Raw genomic sequence first — 17,871 nt, 5'->3', positions numbered from 1 at the left:
TCAGCTCTGTCAATCCTAAACCTGAGGCTCCAGCGTTAGCAGAGAGAGGAGAGGGTGGAATAAGGAGGAAAGGGAGCGTGGGGGACGTGGGGTTGCCCAAAGAAGTCTTAAGAATTTTGCAATCAGCCTCGGCAAGGAGGCCTGGGTAAAGGGAGGGGTCAGGAGGCGTTGGGAACCGACCCAGGAGTTCCGGGCACCCATTTACCAGCTCAGCCTCGGCGGAAGAGCGGGTCCTGAAAAGTGACGCCACGCCCACACAAGGAGAGTTTGCATATTTATGAAGGAACGCCGAGATCTTTGGAGGACCTTAGCCGTCTAGAGGGACCAGAACGCCTCGTTTCTAGCGCGTTTCCGTTTCCGCTAGGATATTGGCGGTTGGTGAGCATCATGGCAACCGTGGTAAGTGCGGCGTGCGGAGAGCGGAGGGGAAAACCCACACTCCCGAGTCGGAGCGGGAAGGGGACTGAGGACCTGGATCCTTGGATCTAAGGGAGGAGGGGCCTGGGGGTCCGGACCCCTAGATCTGAGGGAGGAAGGTGCTGGGGGCCCGGACTTCTGAGTCTAAGGGAGGAGGGGGCTGGAGACTGGACTCCTGGATCTAAGGGAGGAGGGTGTTGGGTGCCCGGACCCCTGGATCTGAGGGAAAAAGGTGCTGGGGGCCCGGACTCCTGAGGCTGAGGGAGGAGGGGCTGGGGACTGGACTCCTATTATCCTGGATTCAAGTGGATGTTCAAGGGCTCGGTGATCAGATCTGACTACATCGTGTTATGGGAACTCCAGCTTCCCATCTTCTGAGTGCAATCAGCAGCCAGTTCTCCAGTCTTTTGCCCTGGAGTCTAATGAGGGTTGTATAAATGGCACCTGACTATAGGAGAAAGCCCGGGTGGGGACCTGTCCTGTGTGCTTGAGAGCGTGAAGTTGCTTAGCCTTGAGCCACAAGGGTGTTGAGAACCTGGAGGGTGTCCGTGGGGATGGGGTTCCAGAGGTGTGGGATCTCGTCATGGAATTGTTTTGGCCATTTTCCTGTTGCAGCACCTCATACTCCGTGTGGATGCTCAGTTAAGTTATCACTTGAATGTTTGAATGAATGAGTGCATGTGAGCTCTGTAATGGAGACGCCAGCGGCACTGGCCCAGGCACCAAGTACTCGCCCGAGAAACATCTGGAAGAAGAAGGGATGTGGCCTTAGCTTGGGGGTTGAACTGGGTTTCCAGCTACTTGGGTTCCCATAGCGACCCGGAGGGATGGGGGCGGGACTTGAGTCTGTGGCTGCTGCCACGGCAAAAGGGGGTGGGTAGGGAAGAAGAGGAAAGATAATGGCCACACTCCTGAGACCCAGTTCCCAGGAACATGGATGAACTGTTGGAAGTTTGAAAGGGATGGTGGGTGCTGAGTTTTAAAATGACCTCTGCTTAGGGCGCCGGGTGGCTCAGTCCGTTAAGCGTCAGACTCTTGGTCTCTGCTCAGGTCATGATCTCACGATTGGTGAGTTTGAGTTCAAGCCCTGCATTGGGCTCTCTGCTGACGGTGCTGACAGTGTGGAGCCTGCTTGGGATTTTCCCTCTTTCTCTGCCCCTCCCCCACTCACTCTCTCTGTTTCTCTCGAAATGAATAAATAAACTTAAAGCTTTTTAAATGATCTCTGCTTCCATGGGGTCAGTGGACAGCGCAGCGTAGGAGAGGCTTCTCGTGAAACGGAAGGCCTTGTAGGACGCAAGTCTATTTGTGTTGGGATCGTTAAGGGTTGGGATTTCTGGGGGCGCCTGGGTGGCTCAGTCGGTTAAGCGTCTGACTTCAGTTCAGGTCATGATCTCACAGCTTGTGAGTTCGAACCGCGCCTCGGGCTCTGTGCTGACAGCTCGGAGCCTGGAGCCTGCTTCGGATTCTGTGTCTCCCTCTTCTCTGCCCCTCCCTGGCTTGTGCTCTGTTTCTATCAAAAATAAATAAGCATTAATAATAATAATAATAAGAAGAAGAAATGCTAAAAAAAAGGGGGGGGGTTGGGATTTCTGGATCCACGTCCATTTATTGCCTCAAGTGGGGTCTGATGGGCTGTGTGGAGATGTGTGGGGGTCTAAACTCGGTTCCGGAGACTGGAGGCTCCACTAGGTTGGATGCCTCAGTCTCCTCTCCTGGTGGAAGAAGAGAGACCTATAGGAGGGAAGAGGTGTTGGAGGCAGGTGACCGAGGCACTGGATCAACAGGTTGGCTTCTTAGGCTTTCCTTTCCTTATTAGAAATTGTGAGAGGCGTGTGCTTGGCGCAGTCAACGGAGCGGCAACGCTTGATCTCGGGGTCTTGAGTTCGAGCCCCACGTTGACTGTAGAGATTACTTAAATAAATAAGGTTTAAAAAAAAAAAAAAAAAAGGAAAGAAGTTGTGAGACACTCCAGTGTCTGCAAATAATACAGCCTAAGACCCACCGCCCAGATTTTTTTTAACAGCCTTATTGCAATATCATCCCCCTGCTGTACAAGTTACCCACTTTAAACATATAGGTCAGTGTCTCTGGTGCGTTCACAGTTGTGCAGTCATCACCTCCATCAGTTTCCGGACATTTTTCATCCTCCCCAGAAGGAAACCCTGTACCTCTTGGCCACGATCCCCCAGCCCTCCCGTACCCTCTGGCTCTAGGCCTCTAGGCCACCACTAATGTGCTTCCTGCCTCTGTGGGTTTGCTCATCCTGGACGTTTCAGGCCAAGGATGGCACACCATCTGTGACCTTTTGTGTCTAGCTTCTTTCGCTTAGCATGATGTTTTCATTTTTTTTTTAAGATTATTCATTTTGAGAGAGAGAGAAAGAGCAGGGGAGGGACACAGAGAGAGAGAGAGTCCCAAGCAGGCTCCATGCTGCCAGCACAGAGCCCGACGTGGGGCTTGAAATCACGAACCGTCAGATCATGACCTAGGCCAACATCAAGAGTCAGACGCTCCACTGACTGATCCACCCAGGCACCCCAGAACTTTCTTTTTATGGCTGAATGCTATTCCAAGCATGGACGTATCACGTTTTGTTTATCCATGCATCTGTTGGCGGACATTTTGGGTTTTCCCAAGTAAATAAATAAGCTTTAAAAAAGCGTATGTTGGGGCGCCTGGGTGGCGCAGTCGGTTAAGCGTCCGACTTCAGCCAGGTCACGATCTCGCGGTCCGTGAGTTCGAGCCCCGCGTCGGGCTCTGGGCTGATGGCTCAGAGCCTGGAGCCTGTTTCCGATTCTGTGTCTCCCTCTCTCTCTGCCCCTCGCCCGTTCATACTCTGTCTCTCTCTGTCCCAAAAATAAATAAACGTTGAAAAAAAAATTAAAAAAAATAAAAAATAAAAAAGCGTACATGGCTCTTGTGGATAAGGCTGCCGTGGACACTTGTGTGAATCTTCTGGGCGTTCTCAAATTGTCCCGGGGAGGTATCTACTCCTCTCTCTCCGCTATAGGACAAGAGATGGTGGCCGGCCTCTCTTTTCGGAGAGCTGGCGATCCCAGAGGACTTGGTACTTGGCTTGTTGAATGAGCTCAGCATTTCCGTACAGCACATCATTCACCCACCCCGCAAACACTGCACCCCAAGTGAACAAGCGAGATGTGGGCTGTACCCTTCATGGGAGTCCCGTCTATTGGAGCCGAGAACATTGATCTGACAGTCTCCCTCCTATGTGTGAGATCGCACAGCGAGATAGCAGGCTCCCAGAGGAGACCTTTTGTTCTGTCCGGATGTCCAGAGACCCCAGAACTAGTCGGGCCTGGGCAAAGGACTCTGGGATGTGCACGTGCAAAGGCCTAGTGACAAAGATCCAGGCAGCGTGGCACAGGGGGCTGGGCAGTCGGGGGCCAGGCCACGTCCAGCTTGCTATTCCGCGCTTGTGTCCGTTATCAGGGTTGTGGGAGAGCGAGGGGGGCTTCTTTCTTAACCACGTAATTCCTGGGCACCCAACAACGGGCTGAGGCCCCGGGGACAGAGGTGTGAACGAGACAGACACGGTCCTTGTCTTTCTGGAACTCGGTGGACTGTGGTCAGTCAACCAGCATTTAGTTGGTGACCAACGAGAAGGATGAGAGTGACAGGTGTGGGGGCTCTTGGCCTGCCCACGGGGAAGAGGCACGAAAAGGACTTCCTCCCAGGCCGTGGGCGGGAGGGACAGAGGAGCTGGCGAAAACGGGGACCGCGAGCGCGCTTCTGATGTGTCTTCCTCCGCTCCCAGACAGCCACGACCAAGGTCCCAGAGATCCGAGACGTGACGAGGATTGAACGTATCGGTGAGTGAGTGTGGGTCACGAACAGGGACCTAGACCCTGCCTGCCTTCAACAGAGCCCTGCCCAGGAACCCTGAGAGGGGGGTGGCCTGCCTCCCACCCTGTCCCCCTGTCTGATGATGATGCAGAGAATCCCGAGTTGCAGAGCGGGCTCGGCAAGGCACGTGGGGGCCTAGCCCGGTTAGGCTCCTGGGCGTACCAACGTTTTGCTAGGAAATCGTAAAAGCGGATGTTTGCTGAGCGCTCGCTGGGGTCGGCCCGTGCACCCCTCCCACGCCGTGCCATTAGTTCCGCGAGGGCGGGGACCAGCTCTGGCTCGTTTCTGGCTGTGTCCCCAGCAGGGGCCTCGGCAGAGTGGGCGCTCCACAGCTAACCAGCGCACGCGTGAGTTCCTGCCGAATTCTCTCACTATCCCCGGAGAGGGTGTGTGGCGACCCTTATCCCATTTTTAGCTGAGGAAACCGAGACTCCGAGCAGCCAAGCCACTGGTCCTGGCTCACGCACCGAGGAAGCTGTGAAGGCAGGAGCACGAAGCTGGGGTGCGGCGGGGCCCGCAGGGTGCAGCCTCCAAAAAGTGCTTTACCTGCACGGAGGAGGCTGTACTCATTCTTTTAACGTGTATTTATTTTGGCGGGGGGAGGGGCAGAGAGAGAGGGAGACACGGAATCCGAAGCAGGCTCCAGGCTCTGAGCTGTCACCACAGAGCCCGACGCGGGGCTCGAACTCATGAACTGTGAGATCACGACCTGAGCCGAAGCTGGATGCTTAACCGACTGAGCCACCCAGGCGCCCCAGGACCATTCTCATTCTTTCATGTCCGTTCACTCAGTGCCTACAAGGGAGGCCCTAGAAGCAAAGGCCCTCGTGGCCATGAACGTGGGTTCTGGAGGCCCGCTGCTGGGACCACTTCCGTTGCAAGAGGCTAGTTGCTCTCTGCCTCGGTGTCCTTATCTGCAAAATGGAGCAAAGGTAGTTAACCTCATCACTCAATAAAAGATTCCACGAGCACATGCATGTAACGCGCAGGTGCTGACACTGTGTTCAGCGTCCAAGGCCCAGGCGCTATTGGAGCTGAGGACCCAGTCGACACAAGCTGCCCTCAAGGTGCTTACGGTCTAGTGCTGGGGTCAACAAATCTTTTCTTAAAGGGCCAGACAGTAAATCTCTTCCCTGGGGAAAATATTCAGTTCTTCTGTTGCGAAGCAGTCACAGGCAGTATGTAAGTGAATGGGCGTGGCCGTGTTCCAATGAAACTTTTTTTTTTTTTTTTTTTAATTTTTTTGAGACAGAGAGAGACAGAGCATGAACAGGGGAGGGGCAGAGAGAGACGGAGACACAGAATCCGAAACAGGCTCCAGGCTCTGAGCGGTCAGCACAGAGCCCGATGCAGGGCTCAAACTCGTGGACAGTGAGATCATGACCTGAGCTGAAGTCGGACGCTCAACCGACTGAGCCACCCAGGCGCCCCCAGTGAAACTTGATTTACAAAAACAAGTGACTGGCCTCCAGGCTGTAGTTTCCCAGCCCGGGTCTGGTGTGCACCATTGAAATCCCACGTCTTTACCTCCTACTGGCCGTGTGATCTCGGGCAAGGAGTTTAATGTCTCTGGGTTCCCTCAAGTTCATGTCGAGGGCCTGAGGCGGTGACTGAACCCCAGAAGCACTCCGGGGTGATCATCGCTGGGACTCACTGTTTCTCGGGGTTTACATGGAACGAAATAAGAACCCTGTGAGGCCATTAGGCTATAAACACAAAATAATTGTGACCGCTCGCTGTCACGGTTAGTTCCTGATCTGATGATGTAGTTAACCAGGTCTCGGTGATTCTGGTCCTGCTGTGCCGTATCCTAAGGGCAGCTCCAGTTTATTGAGCATTTACCACCACCAGCCATCCTCCCAGTGAGGGGGAGACTCGGGCCCCCCATTTGGCCAAGGAGGAAACCAGGGCTGAGGGAAGGAGCCCTTCTCCTTGGGCCACACGTCACCACGAGCCGGCTGGTAACCGTGTCTCCTGGTTCTTTCCCCCAACGCAGGCGCGCACTCCCACATCCGGGGGCTGGGGCTGGATGACGCCTTGGAGCCACGGCAGGTAAGGTTGAGGGCAGTGGGATGGGAAAGCTGATCCGCGGAGGCCTCAGGCGGGGAGGGCCACCTAGGCCCCTGGGGTGACTTAGGAGCTCCCGGAACTTTGGCTACTTACTGATAAAATTCAGCCCCACGTAGAGATTTTTTTTAATTAATTAATTAATTTATTTTTTTATCTTACTGTTTATTTGTGGGGGGAGGGGCAGAGGGCAGAGACAGTGGGAGACAGAGAATCCCAAGCAGGCTCCGTGCTGTCAACACAGAGCCAGGCACAGGGCTTGAACTCAAGAACCATGAGATCATAACCTGAGCCGAAACCAAGAGTCAGACGCTTAACCGACGGAGCCACGCAGGTGCCCCTAGCGTCTGAATCGTCTGAAGATATTGGGGAGGAAAAGGCTTTCTTCCCTTTTCCCCAAGTCCTAGCTAACACCGTGCCCTTTCATGTCACTAGGCAGGAGGGGCTGGAAAAGGGGTTGCAGCCCAATAGGAGGTAACCTGGTGTATTCTCGCCTCCCCCCCTGCAGGCTTCCCAGGGCATGGTGGGGCAGCTCGCAGCCCGGCGGGCAGCTGGGGTTGTGCTGGAGATGATCCGGGAAGGGAAGATCGCCGGGCGGGCGGTCCTCATCGCTGGCCAGCCGGGCACGGGGAAGACAGCCATCGCCATGGGTGAGAGGCCTCTCGGGGCAGGAGCTTTTCTGGTCTCTTACACAGGAAGATAATCCTTCCTGTGTAAATCAAGCTTGGGTTCAGCCACATTTAACCGGCAACCCAAAATGGCGGGGTCTTAAACTCTCTGGTTCGTTCTCTCACATAGAAGAGTCTGAATGTAGGCCATTTAGGCACTCGCTGCCATGTCAGGGTCACCTCATGTTCCAAGAGGGTTGCCTAAGCTCCAGCCTTTGCGCCCGTGCTCCCATGTAGGAGAAAGGGGACCTGCAGTGAGGGTGTACTTCCCTCCCTTTAAACGTCACTCCCTTTAAGCGGCTGCCTTTGGGCTCCCACACACTTTTGCTTCTGTCTTATTGACTAGAGCTTAATCGTCTGGCCACAACACGTCTCCACTGCAACACGCTGAGACATTAAAACATTTCTTGTGTTTGAATGTGGGCCATTGCTTCCTTAATAAAATGGGGGTCCAGGCCCTGGGCCAGACACTGAGGACACTTAGATGAGTAAGACCGAAGCCTTGACTTTTCGGGAGTTTCCATTCTCGGGACACAGTGTGCTGTGATGGACAGAAGAGACTCCTGGCCCTGAGGAGGGAGCAGGGGAGACTTTCCAGATGAATCAGGAGCACAGCTAAGACTTGCAGGATGCCGCGGAGTCCCTGGGACAGACAATAGGGAACAGGCTGTCCAGGCACCGAGCGCGGCCCACGAAAAAGGGACCAAGAAGGGTTCCCGCCTCCCATTGGTCAGAAAGGTTCAGTGACTTCCTGTCTGTGAGACGTGGCTCGGTGCTTGAAGTGGCTGTAAGAACAGCCCCACTGTCCTCCAGCCGGAGAGGAGACCCGTCCTCGTGGTGGTTCCCGTGCCTCGTGGTGGAGCCAGGACTCGAACCTGGGTCTGGCTCGAGCCCCCACCCTTAACTACCCTTTCAGCCCTCTTTTGGCCTCTACTCTTGCTCATTACCCCTGAGCCTGGAGGCTAAACAGATCCTGGAGATTGGGAGAGGGGCTTGGCCAGATTATAGGGTCAGGAGGTTGGCCCCCCGGGCAGTGCGACGGCTCTAAGTCGTCACTGGCTTCCTCTGCGTCTCCCTGACCACCCCCAGCGCCGAGCCCACCTCAACTACCCTCCTTCCCGAGGAGCGAGAAGAGCTGGGTTGACCCCGAGTAGCTTTTGGGGACCTGGTGCCAGGCTGCCCCCACCTAACCAGGCCACCTCTTCCCCAGGCATGGCACAGGCCCTGGGCCCTGACACCCCATTCACAGCCATCGCGGGCAGCGAGATCTTCTCCCTGGAGATGAGCAAGACAGAGGCGCTGACGCAGGCCTTCCGGCGGTCTATCGGGGTTCGCATCAAGTAAGCCCAGGACCCGGTGCAGGGCAAGAAGCCAGCTTCCGGCGGCCTCGGATGACCCCTGCCTTCTTCGGCTTGTCCTGTGCCCAAGGGCTCATGGGAGTTAGCGATTCCTGAGGGCCCGAGCGTTGGGCTCTCTTGATCACGCCCTTTCTCTGCCCAGGGAGGAGACCGAGATCATCGAAGGCGAGGTGGTGGAGATCCAGATCGATCGGCCAGCGACAGGGACGGTGAGTCGGCTGAAGGGTCGGGTGGCGGCCGGTCCTGGCTGAGGTCAGCATCCATGGAATGTTCTTGAGCTGCGGGTTGGACCCCTCTGCGTGCCTACGGTAGGGGGTCAGTTGAGTTGACGGTTTATCCCATCTGTGAGCGACACCGTGAGCAGTTAAACCAAGTGGTGTCATGACAGAGAATCTCTGGAAGTTTCTCACCGTGAATCCTTAATGGTTCAACCTAAGAACCTGTTCTGTGGCATCTGTACAGCTTAGAGCAAAAAGTTTTCCTATCCAGCTTACGTAGCTATGATTGGTAGTTGTGATTCGCTGCCTTTTCTCTTTCTTAATTTTTTTTTTTTTTTTTTTGAGAGAGAGAGAGAGAGAGAGAGAGAGCACACAAGCGTGTGTGCGCAAGTGGCGGAGGGGGAGCCAGAGAGAGAAAGACAGAGGATCCGAAGCGGGTTCTGAGCTGACCGCACAGAGCCTGATGCGGGGGCTCGAACTCACCAACCAGGAGATCATGACGTGAGTCGAAGTCGGACGCTTAGCCAACTGAGCCCCCCGGGCGCCCCGTCATCCGTAGTCGCTCCCTTTTTATGAAGCTAAGAATTTTAACACTTTTGTCGTAAAAGAAAACGGATATAAAGAACCACGTAAAATAGGTGTGTAGTCTGGTAAGTTCTTCTAAGGCAAATACCCTTAAAACCACCATGAAGGGGCTCCCGGGTGGCTCAGTTGGTGAAGCATCGGACTCGTGATTTCGGCTCAGGATATGATCTCAAGGTTTGTGGGATCAAGCCCCACATCGGGCTCTGTGCTGACGGCACGGGACCTGCTTGGGATTTTCTCTGTTCCTCCCTCTCTCTCTCTCTCTCTCTCTCTCTCTCTTTTTATCAAAAGCAAAATTTCTTTTTTGTAAGTGGAGCCCTGCAGCATAAGTGACTTTTCGTGGCTGGCTTCTTTCACATGACACAGTGTTTTTGAGTTTGTCGTTGTCTCTGGTTTGTCGTTCTCTTTGACACGCTTAAGTGACGGTTTCGAGAAACATGCTAAACAAAAGGACACTGAGACATGCCTCAAGCCTGTTGACCTCACACAGAGTCACCTTCTGTCTCTGTGTCTTATACTGTGGACACCGTCTCTTGGTTGCTCATAGTTTTCAGCGGAAATAGATTTAAGATGTATAATTACATTGACTTGCACTTTTTAATTTTTTTTTTAATCTTAATTTTTTTTTTGAGAGAGAGAGAGAGACAGAGCATGAGCGGGGGAGGGTCAGAGAGAGAGGGAGACACAGAATCCGAAGCAGGCTCCAGGCTCGGAGCCGTCAGCACAGGGCCCGACGCGGGGCTCGAACTCACGAACCGCGAGACCGTGACCTGAGCCGAAGTCCGACGTTTAACTGACTGAGCCGCCCGGGAGCCCCAGTTGACTTGCACTTTTAACACCTGTCTGCAGTCTTCTAAATTAGTCCCATCCATCGGCAATTACATTTTGAATTTAAGAAATATGGTAGGAGGGTGTGTGAATATAGAGAAAACTAGTCCCAAGAGAGTTCTCTTTGTTTTGTTTTGTTTTAAAGTAAATTCTACCCCCAACATGGGACTGAAAGGCACAACCCTAAGATTAGGCTCCATCGACTGAGCCAGCCAGGTGTCCTGCCCCCAAGATGGTTCTTTATAAGTCAGTTTTTATTGGGTGGCTCAGTTGGTTAAGCATCCGACCCCGGCTCAGGTCATGATCTCACAGTTCACGTCGGGCTCTGTGCTGACAGCTCAGGGCCTGGAACCTGCTTCGAATTCTGTGTCTCCTCTCTCTCTCTCTCTGCCCCTCCCCTGCTTGTGCTCGCTCTCTCTCTCTCTCTCTCAAAAATAAACAAACATTAAAAGAAAAATGAAAAAAAATTCAATTTTTATTACAGAAGAAATACATGAATACATCCTCTCCTTAAAAGTTTACAACAGCGGGGGGGCGCCTGGGTGGCTCAGTCAGTTAAGCGGCCGACTTCAGCTCAGGTCATGATCTTATGGTCTGTGAGTTCCAGTCCCACGTAGGGCTCTGTGCTAACAGCTCAGAGCCTGGAGCCTGCTTTGGATTCTGTATCTCCCTCTTTCTGTCTCTGCTCCTCCCCCGCTTGTGCTCTCTCTCTCTCAGAAATGAATAAACGTTAAAAAAAAAATTTTTTTTTTAATGTAAAACCAGGGGTGCCTGAGTGGCTCAGTCGGTTAAGCACCTCTTTTTTGGTTTCAACTCAGGTCATGATCTCATGGTTTGTGGGTTCGAGCCCTGCATCGGCCTCTGCACTGGTAGCACTGAGCCTGCTCAGAGAGTAAGCGGGAGAGGGGCAGAGAGAGAGAGGGAGGCACAGAATCCAAGGCAGGCTCCAGGCTCCAGGCTCCAAGCTGTCAGCACAGAGGCTGACACGGGGCTTGAACTCACGAACCGTGAGATCATGACCTGAGCCAAAGTCGGATGCTCAACTGACTGAACCACTGAGGCGCCCCAACAAATAAATCTTTAAAAATAAAAATAAAGGCGTAAAACCGAAATCACCTTTATCTCCCTCCTTAATCCCAACTCTTTTATCCTGCCACCTGTCCCTGCAGAAAGAACTGGAAAGAAGAGACAGGTGGATCTGCTGGAAAAGCCTTAAAGATGTTGACTGTGTTATCTTGTGGGGAGGGAGTGTGGCGTTTTTGTTTCCTTAGCTGTGTTTAGCTTAGCTCTGTTTTCTGGGTTTGTGATCAATAAAAAAAACAAAAAACAAAAAACACCTGTTATTTGGATATGAAACAAAGGATGGGAGAGTGTGACCCCCATGTCGTGGGACCCCTAGTCCGTGTTGTTTTTATGGATTTGATCTTTTAGGTAGGTTGTTGGGTGTTTGCTTCCTGGGATTTTAGTCATCGGTTTCCTGAGGTGCAATTGACTTACAATAGCTGCACACATCGAAAGTTTGCAGGGTGTTAGGACGGGGCGCCTGGGTGGCTCAGTTGGTTACGCGTCTGACTTCGGCTCAGGTCATGATCTCACGGTGCATGAGTTCGAGCCCCGCATCGGCCTCTGTGCTGACAGCTGGGAGCCTGGAACCCGCTTTGGATTCTGTGTCTCCCTCTCTCTCTGCCCCTCCCCTGCTCACGCTCTGTCTCTGTCTCTCAAAAATAAATAAATGTTAAAAGCAAATAAAAAATAATAATAAAGTTTGCAGGGTGTTAAGTTTTGGCATACGTGTGTGCCCACGAGGCCATCACCACGGTCATGACGGTGACTATATCCACCACCCCCAGAAGCATCCCTGCGTCGTGCCCATTTTGAGGCTGTGTTGGGGAGACATTGGGCCCCCTCTGAAACTCCTTGGCTGGCATGTCCCCCCTCTCAGGGCTCTAAGGTAGGGAAGCTGACCCTTAAGACCACGGAGATGGAGACCATATACGACCTGGGCACCAAGATGATCGAGTCCCTGACCAAGGACAAGGTCCAGGCCGGGTAAGCGGCGGGGGCTACGCTGGGTGGCCGGGGTAGGGGAGCTTGGGCCCTTTCCTGTCCTCACTCCTGCCCTTCCCCCCCTCCGCAGGGATGTGATCACCATCGACAAGGCCACGGGCAAGATCTCCAAGCTGGGCCGCTCCTTCACACGCGCTCGCGACTATGACGCCATGGGTTCCCAGGTGGGCCAGGGCTCTGGGGATCCCTTCGCTCCAGGCTCTGGGATGTTTGCATCTCCTCCCTCACCCCCATGGCCCAGAACCACATGTCCCCGGCACTCCTGGTTCTTCCCTGTACCCTCTGGGACAGCCAGGGCCCTCCAACGTAGCGGTTTGCTCGTGAAGGCCGAGGTCCTCCAGGAACCCCCGGTCCTTCAGTGCTCTCGAATGCCCTAGCCGCGACTGCCTCTTGGACCTGGGGTTTCTGGATCCTCAGCTCCATTTCAGGGATCCGGTCTCCCCACCCCCCACCCCCAGACGGCCCCTTCGGGCCCCCCTTTCATGCTCTTCTCTGCTCTTGTCTCTCCCACCCCTCCCGGCCCCACAGACCAAGTTTGTGCAGTGTCCAGACGGGGAGCTCCAGAAACGCAAGGAGGTGGTGCACACGGTGTCCCTGCATGAGATCGACGTCATCAACTCCCGCACCCAGGGCTTCCTGGCTCTCTTCTCAGGTGGGGCCCCTTAGGGTTGCCCGATGGGGGGCACGCGTGTCCTGCCATCACTTCTCCCTGGGGTCTCTGTCTCTGGTTCTCCTCCTCTCTGGGACGTTTCCCGGCCCTTCTGTCGCTTTGCCACTCCGGTCTTGGTCTCTCTTCCCTCTGTCCCTGGCGTCCCGTCTCTATCTTTGGCCGCCCTCCGGCCCTGGATCCCTGTCCCCTGACACTCCCGCTTCCCACAGGCGACACCGGGGAGATCAAGTCAGAAGTCCGAGAGCAGATCAACGCCAAGGTGGCTGAGTGGCGTGAGGAGGGCAAGGCGGAGATCATCCCTGGAGTGAGTACTGGGGGAGGGCAGGTGGCTTGCGGTCGGGGGAGCCGGGAGCAGAGAGGCCTGGGCGGTGGGTTTGACCCTCAGTGGCTCCCAGGTGCTGTTCATCGATGAGGTGCACATGCTGGACATTGAGAGCTTCTCCTTCCTCAATCGGGCCCTGGAAAGTGACATGGCGCCGGTCCTCATCATGGCCACCAACCGAGGCATCACCCGGTGAGCCCCCTCGACGGCCCCCGGGGAAACGGGGTGCCCCGGGCGGTGGGTGTAGCCACAGGGCAAACAGGACCTGTTTGTTGAGCTCCCTGCCGGGACCTTAAACAAGGTAGGCAGGCAACTCCGTTCCACGAGGAAGTCGAGGGACCCTGTTCTTTCTGTCTTTCTGTTTCTGTACCCTTTGCGGCTACGGTTCCCAAGCTGTGTGCCAGGGCATCCCCGGGGCGCTGCAGAAAACGCACAAGTGCTGCGGGACGTTTTAAGTTTTTGAGGGAAGCACGGTGACCCGTGTTGGACACTGCATAAATCACTCCAGTTAGGTCACTTAGACCAAACTGCGTAATAGCACTTCATATTTCTTTGGGCCCTAAGGACGCCACGGAAAAATTCCGGACACACGAAGTGCCCCAGGTTCTGGTAAAGCTTGGAACGTCTGCCCTCGGGTGTTGCCACTACCCCTGGCCCTGGTGCTCTCTTGTCTGCCTTGTCTGCACAGGACGCCTTCTGAGACAGGCAGCAAACCCACTTGCTCCTCGTTATTTGCACGTGACCTATTTGGGAGTCTGCGTACTCTCCCTGAAATTTACTTGTAACTCCCGAGTCAGGATCCGTGGCACTGTTGTGCTCCTGTGCAGACGCGCGCAGAGTGGCAAAAAATTTGAGTCCCCTGTTGCGGACGCCCCAGACTCAGGTCCGACAAGGTGACATTCTGCCTTCTAGTCTCAGCTCGCATGCTGCAAACGTGTGTTCTTTTTGTGATCTATTTATTGCCACGTTGTCACACTTTATGCTCTTTGTTGGTGATGGCGTGTTTGTTTAAGTTTATTTTAGAGAGCGAGAGTGAGCAGGGCAGGGGCAGAGAGAGACAGAGAGAGGGAGACAGAGAGAATCCCAAGCAGGGTTCTCACCGTCAGCACAGAGCCAGACGCCGGGCTTGAACTCATGAACCATGAGATCGTGACCCAAGAGGAAGTCAAGCGTTGGATGCTTAACTGACTGAGCCACCCAGGTTCCCCAAATAAGATGTCTTTAAACAGGAATTCGGCGGTGCCTGGGTGGCTCAGTTGATTAAGCATCTGACTCCGGCTCAGGTCACGATGGCACAGTTTGTGGGTTCGAGCCCCGCGTCGGGCTCTGTGCTGACAGCTCAGACCCTGGAGCCCGCTTCGGATGCTGTGTCTCCTCTCTCTGCCCCTCCCCGCCTTGTGCTCTGTCTCTTGTCTTTTAAAAATAAATAAACATTAAAAAAAATGCGGGAACACATAGAACCAGGTTATATGTTGGTCGACAAAAGTATCGTGACCACATAGGCCCACAAGAACCTGACTGGATTTCCCCTAGAAGCAGGGGTTCATCGTTTGCTAATGAGCGTTTGCCCCCCTATTCAGAACGTAACTGTCACGAATAACGAGGCCCCACTCAGTTCCCTGGCACCTGCCATGTGCCGGGCTTGTGCTGGGCCAGGTACAGCAGGGAACAGGACCGGTGCAGTCCCTCCCCCTATGGAGCTGGGCGTCCCGCAGGGGAGTAGGACCTTGATCCAGTAATCCTGGACATAGACACGTAGCTAAAGCCACCCCAGCTCTACAGGGGCGGTGACGCAGTCGAGGGACGGCTGCCTGGTGGGTGGTGCAGCCGTGAGCTGAAGGTTAAGTGGTATTTGCCCAGTGAGTGGGCTGCGGTGGAGGGGAGGGGGTGGGGTATTCCAAGTAGAGGGCACAGAGCGCTGGGTTCTGGGCGCATCGTCCTGACAGCCCTCCCTTCCCCCTCCTCCCCAGGATCCGGGGTACCAGCTACCAGAGCCCCCACGGCATCCCCATCGACCTCCTGGACCGACTGCTCATCGTCTCCACCTCGCCCTACAGTGAGAAGGACACGAAACAGATCCTCCGCATCCGGTATGCACAGGGCCGCCTGGCGTCCCGGGGCGGGACCAGGCCGTGGGCCTGGGCGGCAGGGCCGGCGTCCACCCTGTCTGGCAAGTGGGGGCAGCGAGGTCTGAGGAGGGGAGGCCTCTGGGCCTGCAAGCGGCTAGGCTGGGCTGGGCATCCAAGCAGTGGCCTCTGATCTGGGGGCGGGTGGTGGGGGGGGCCACAGTAGAGAAGGGAGGGCACGAGCCAGTGGCTGACCCTGGGGGGTAGGACCCTGGACAGGGAGGGTCTGGAGGCCAAGGACCTAGATTCCACGCGACCCCAGGACGCCCAGCAGCGCCCAGGGCCGGGGGGGGGGGGGGGGAGCCCCGGCTCACCCCTGCTCCCGCCCCGCCTGCTGGCAGGTGCGAGGAGGAAGACGTAGAGATGAGTGAGGACGCCTACACGGTGCTGACCCGCATTGGGCTGGAGACATCGCTGCGCTACGCCATCCAGCTCATCACGGCCGCCAGCCTGGTGTGCCGGAAGCGCAAGGTCAGCCCGCCGAGTAAGCACGCGGGGGGCCAGCCTGAGCAAGTGAACGGCGCGCTCACTGCTCCAAGGGCTGAGAGTGGGTCGTCGCCTTTAGTCCTAGAACATACATTTGCAAAGGCGGGGGGTGGGGGGGGGGAACTGTGGTCTGTCGAGTTTATACCTGTATCTCCCGGCCTGACACGTGGCAGGTGCTTAGTAAATGTCTGGCAGCTAGAAGTTAATGCCGTTCGGTCCATTTTACAGATGAAGAGACTGAGGACCGGAGGGGTTGGGCCCACAGCGGGGAGGTGGCCGAGGAGGGATGCGTGCTAACCCCAGCCCCCCCCCCCCCCCGTCCCCACCGTGACCTACCAATCTGGTGGGGGAGGGGGGGCGAGGGGGCACTGAGGTCTTGTCATCCCCTCTCAGGGCACAGAAGTCCAGGTAGATGACATTAAGCGGGTCTACTCGCTCTTTCTGGACGAGTCGCGCTCTACACAGTACATGAAGGAGTACCAGGATGCCTTTCTCTTCAATGAGCTCAGTGAGTGTCCCCTGCTGCCCCTGCCCCTCCCCCCCCGCCCCCCCCCCCAGTCCCAGAGGGCTCAGTCCCAGCCCCCTGACCGCATGGCCTTCCTTCTCCTCACAGAAGGCGAAACCATGGACACCTCCTGAGCTGATGTGACCCTCGCCCTCCCCGCCTCCCCACTCTGTTTTCTATTGGAGTTCTGACACTGTGACTTTGTATAAAATGGTTCTGATATCGGACCCATTCTGAGCCTGTGTGTGTGTGTGTGTGTGTGTGTGTGTGTGTGTGTGTGTACATACTCATACGCGTACCCTAAGCCTGACAAAAGACAACTGCAGTGCAGTGTGAGAAGCTTTTATTGGGAGGGGTAGAAAAAAGAGCGGCTGCTGGCTCCAGGCATTGGGGTGAGGGGTCATTAGAGGAACAGGAGGCCCGGGAGTGGGGGGCGGTCACAGGCCAAGGGTTGCGCCCTGGGACCCCCACAGTCGGAGCTGCTGAGGCGGCAGGGCCCGCAGCGACAGCTGAGGGCCACGGGGAAGGAGACCACGGGGTCCACACCAGGCGGGCATCCGGGGAGCCGGACGGAGGCAAAGCGCAGTTCACGGTAGGTGCACACGGGCTGGGGCACAGGGGGCAGGGCCGCGGGCAGCACTCGCATCTGGAGGCCAGGGCGGGGATGAGGGGGGCGTGGTCAGGCCCTCCCTCGAGCTCCGCCCCGCTGTGCCCATCCCCCCGCCCCCCACAGGTCCGGCTGGGCATTGCAGCCGACCCTCTGCGCTCTTCCTCCCTCCCTCGTGCCCAGCCCCTGCGGGAGGTGGGGGCAGGCCACCCTTCTGTCCAGGCTGCCATTTCCCATTTTCTGTGGGCTTGGTCCTCAGTGATCCACTCTGGAGCCGAGGTGGCAGCACCCATTCCAGGCCCCCGCCCGTCCATCCCCACCCCCACAGCTCACCATGCTGGGGCAGTAGCCGGCACAGATGGTGGTGGTGAAGGTGACACAGACAGGGCAGGCCTCGTTCTCAGCAGCCAGGGTGGCGTTGATGGGCCGGCACAGCGGCCGCAGCGGCTCCCTGGATGTCCACACCCCACCCACATTCAGCAGCAGCCACAGCAGCAGCAGCCCCTGGGACAAGGCCAGCGTCTCAGGGCCTGCCAGACACCAATACCCTGGGCCCTTACCCTCCCATCCCTCACACGAACCCGTTCAGGGGCCCAGCTCCCCTGCCTGACGTCATCCATTCAGGGCCCATTCATCCCACTTGGATCCCCTGCCCCGATACTCAGGAGCCCCAGAAGCCCCAGATCGTCCCAACCCCGCAGATTCCCACCCTCAGGCCCTGTTCCACCTGCTTCCTCCTGGCCGGAAGCCTGCTGGCTGTCCACACCCTTCCACAAAGAAGCCTCCTCCATCAAGTCACAGGACTCTCCCTCTGTGCCAGCTGTGACCTGGATGGAGTTGCAAAGGGCCTCGGGGACCCCACAGCCTTACCTGGAGCATCTCCATTCTGGGTGCCTCCCCTATGATGTTTACCTGGTCTTATACTTGCAGGCTGTGGGGGCGGCAAGGCCACTGGGGGTGGCGGCCTGATGGGGTAACCTGGACACTAATCCTTCCGGGGGCGAGAAACGGAAAAGGTCAGGGAAGTGTGCGGGAGTGGCTCAGTGGAGTGGCCCCTGCCCCCCACGCCCTGAGTGGCTC

The 17,871-nt window shown here is 56.1% G+C and overlaps 2 protein-coding genes across 5 annotated transcripts; one reads left to right on the top strand and one right to left on the bottom strand.

The window, feature by feature from the left end:
* Positions 1-32: 32 nt before the first annotated feature.
* RUVBL2 (RuvB like AAA ATPase 2) lies at positions 33-16,411 on the top strand. 3 transcript variants are annotated; one of them, XR_006590764.1, is made up of 15 exons: positions 33-399; positions 4,196-4,250; positions 6,281-6,336; positions 6,860-7,001; positions 8,230-8,359; positions 8,520-8,586; positions 11,951-12,057; positions 12,146-12,239; positions 12,604-12,727; positions 12,955-13,049; positions 13,141-13,259; positions 15,038-15,157; positions 15,535-15,677; positions 16,073-16,187; positions 16,293-16,411. XR_006590764.1 is itself a non-coding variant. In XM_023245201.2 (15 exons), exons 1-15 carry the CDS (start codon positions 388-390, stop codon positions 16,316-16,318), a joined length of 1,392 nt encoding a protein of 463 aa, XP_023100969.1. In that variant the 5' UTR covers positions 34-387; the 3' UTR covers positions 16,319-16,411. The 3 variants fall into 3 exon arrangements, 2 of the variants coding, with proteins under 2 accessions (XP_023100969.1, XP_044903025.1); XM_023245201.2 differs by having other exon boundaries at positions 34-399; positions 15,535-15,664; XM_045047090.1 differs by having other exon boundaries at positions 35-399; positions 4,200-4,250; positions 15,535-15,664.
* A 99-nt stretch (positions 16,412-16,510) lies between these two features.
* LHB (luteinizing hormone subunit beta) lies at positions 16,511-17,676 on the bottom strand. Of its 2 annotated transcripts, none has more exons than XM_045045417.1 (3): positions 17,662-17,676; positions 17,125-17,373; positions 16,511-16,830 (listed from the first exon to the last, which is right to left on the bottom strand). In XM_045045417.1, the coding sequence occupies exons 1-3, from the start codon at positions 17,674-17,676 to the stop codon at positions 16,588-16,590; spliced, it is 507 nt and encodes a 168-aa protein (XP_044901352.1). In that variant the 3' UTR covers positions 16,511-16,587.
* Between the last annotated feature and the right edge of the window lie 195 nt (positions 17,677-17,871).

Source organism: Felis catus, chromosome E2, assembly GCF_018350175.1.
Source record: "Felis catus isolate Fca126 chromosome E2, F.catus_Fca126_mat1.0, whole genome shotgun sequence".
Lineage (NCBI taxonomy): Eukaryota > Metazoa > Chordata > Mammalia > Carnivora > Felidae > Felis > Felis catus.
The sequence above is the reverse complement of the archived record's forward strand: the minus strand, read 5'-3'. Positions and strand labels throughout refer to the sequence as shown.